The 1,778-nt window shown below is 48.0% G+C and overlaps 1 protein-coding gene across 1 annotated transcript in view; it reads right to left on the reverse strand.

Moving 5' to 3' along the window:
- LOC108785620 (protein Wnt-11b-like) overlaps window positions 1-1,610 on the reverse strand; it is a 7,796-nt gene extending 6,186 nt beyond the window's left edge. Inside the window, exons 1-2 of the mRNA XM_018554735.1 lie at window positions 1,283-1,610; window positions 701-881 (exon numbers count right to left, since the gene is read on the reverse strand). Of these exons, the coding sequence (XP_018410237.1) occupies window positions 701-881; window positions 1,283-1,610 (509 nt within the window). The remainder of the gene's footprint in view (window positions 1-700; window positions 882-1,282) is intronic.
- Between the last annotated feature and the right edge of the window lie 168 nt (window positions 1,611-1,778).

The raw sequence follows: 1,778 nt of genomic DNA on the forward strand, positions 1-1,778 counted from the left end.
CAACCATCTGAAAAGAGCATATATGAAAACAGCACTAGGGACCCCCCAATACAGCACACCATTGAAGAGAGCACCAGGGACCCCCCCAATACAGCAACCATCTGAGAGCACTGGGGTCCCCCAATACAAATATGAAAACAGCACTAGGGACCCCCCAATACAGCACCCATCTGAACAGAGCACCAGGGACCCCCCAATACAGCAAAGATCTGAAAAAGAGCACAAGCCCAGACAGCAAGGATAACTTGGCACAAACCTGTAGGAGGATTACATTGTAATTCTTTCTAACCAGCTGCCCACATTCCCGGCAGGTTGTAGACTCGCAGAACACTCGCAGCACAACTTCTAGGTGACACTTTGTGAATTTGTAGCAAATTTGCTCAGCAAGTCTACAGCAAGAGTCCTGCAGGTCTTAGCAAGAGCTCTGCGAGTGTACAGCACTATTCCAAAGCACATTGATCTGGAGACTTGCACTTCAGACTTGCTCTAATTGTGCAACACAAATTGTGAAGCTTGCCAAGTCTAGCAAGTCATTTTATCTGGGAGGCACCCCCCCCCAATACAGGAAACATCTGAAAAGCGCACCAGGGACCCCCCAATACAGCAAACATCTGAAAAAAGCACTAGTGACCCCCGTTATATATTACACACAGATGGGTGGGCGGTATATAGATCGCACACGCAGCGCAGTTCTACTTACAGCCACTGGATGGCGCCTGCGGACACGAAGCCGGAGCAGAGCAGAGCGATCCATAGAGGGAATGAAGCCATTGCCGGGTGTAGAATCCCAGGGAAGGTGAGGAAAGTCGGCGGGTGTATTGTGCAAAGAGGGTGATCTCCACCAAAACGTGTACAAGTCCCAAAATGTGAGTGAATTGTGTCTGTGTACGATGATCAGATGACACCGGGGAGTGTCCTGTAAGATTCCGGCTCTAGAAGTATCCCGGGAGCCCGCTGTCACTTCTCTTCTATGGCTCGCTACATTGTGTCTGTCTCCAGCAACCCTGATCCATTTAAAGCCCCATGTGACGTCACCCGGGCCCCGCCCCTGCACCGTGCAGGTGGGATCGCTCTGACCCCCCCCTCCCCCTCCCATAAAGGATGCGCTGCCTTCCTGTCCTCACCTGCATAGCAGGTACATTACCGTATATATATCACTCTGCATCTCATTATATACATCCATGGCAGGTACAGTATATACAGGTATATATAGATCCATGGCAGGTACAGTATACAGGTATATATAGATCCATGGCAGGTACAGTATACAGGTATATATCACCCTGCCTCTCATTATAAATATCCATAGTGTGTACATTGTATATGATGTCATCCGTGGTGTGTACATTGTATATGATGTCATCCGTGGTGTGTACATTGTATATGACGTCATCCATGGTGTGTACATTGTATATGACGTCATCCGTGGTGTGTACATTGTATATGACGTCATCCTTGGTGTGTACGTTGCATATGATGTCATCCGTGGTGTGTACATTGTATATGATGTCATCCGTGGTGTGTACATTGTATATGATGTCACCCTGATACTGGCTCTGAGTGCTCCTGGCAGAGGTGACATGAATTGGATTATGGGCTTTAATCTCCATTCATCACAGAGACCACTGGGGGGGGTTTCGGTGGGATAATGACAGATTAGGACCCCCCGCCCCTTCCCCCCATTATAGGATTAGAGTCCACAGGTGACGTCAGCGGATTGCAGGGATTTCAGATTTATATATAACAACTATTTTATTTCTGAACAATGGCTGAGAAAT

This window comes from Nanorana parkeri, unplaced genomic scaffold (genome assembly GCF_000935625.1).
Source record: "Nanorana parkeri isolate BGI_ZX_2015 unplaced genomic scaffold, ASM93562v1 scaffold171, whole genome shotgun sequence".
NCBI classification, from domain to species: Eukaryota; Metazoa; Chordata; class Amphibia; order Anura; family Dicroglossidae; genus Nanorana; species Nanorana parkeri.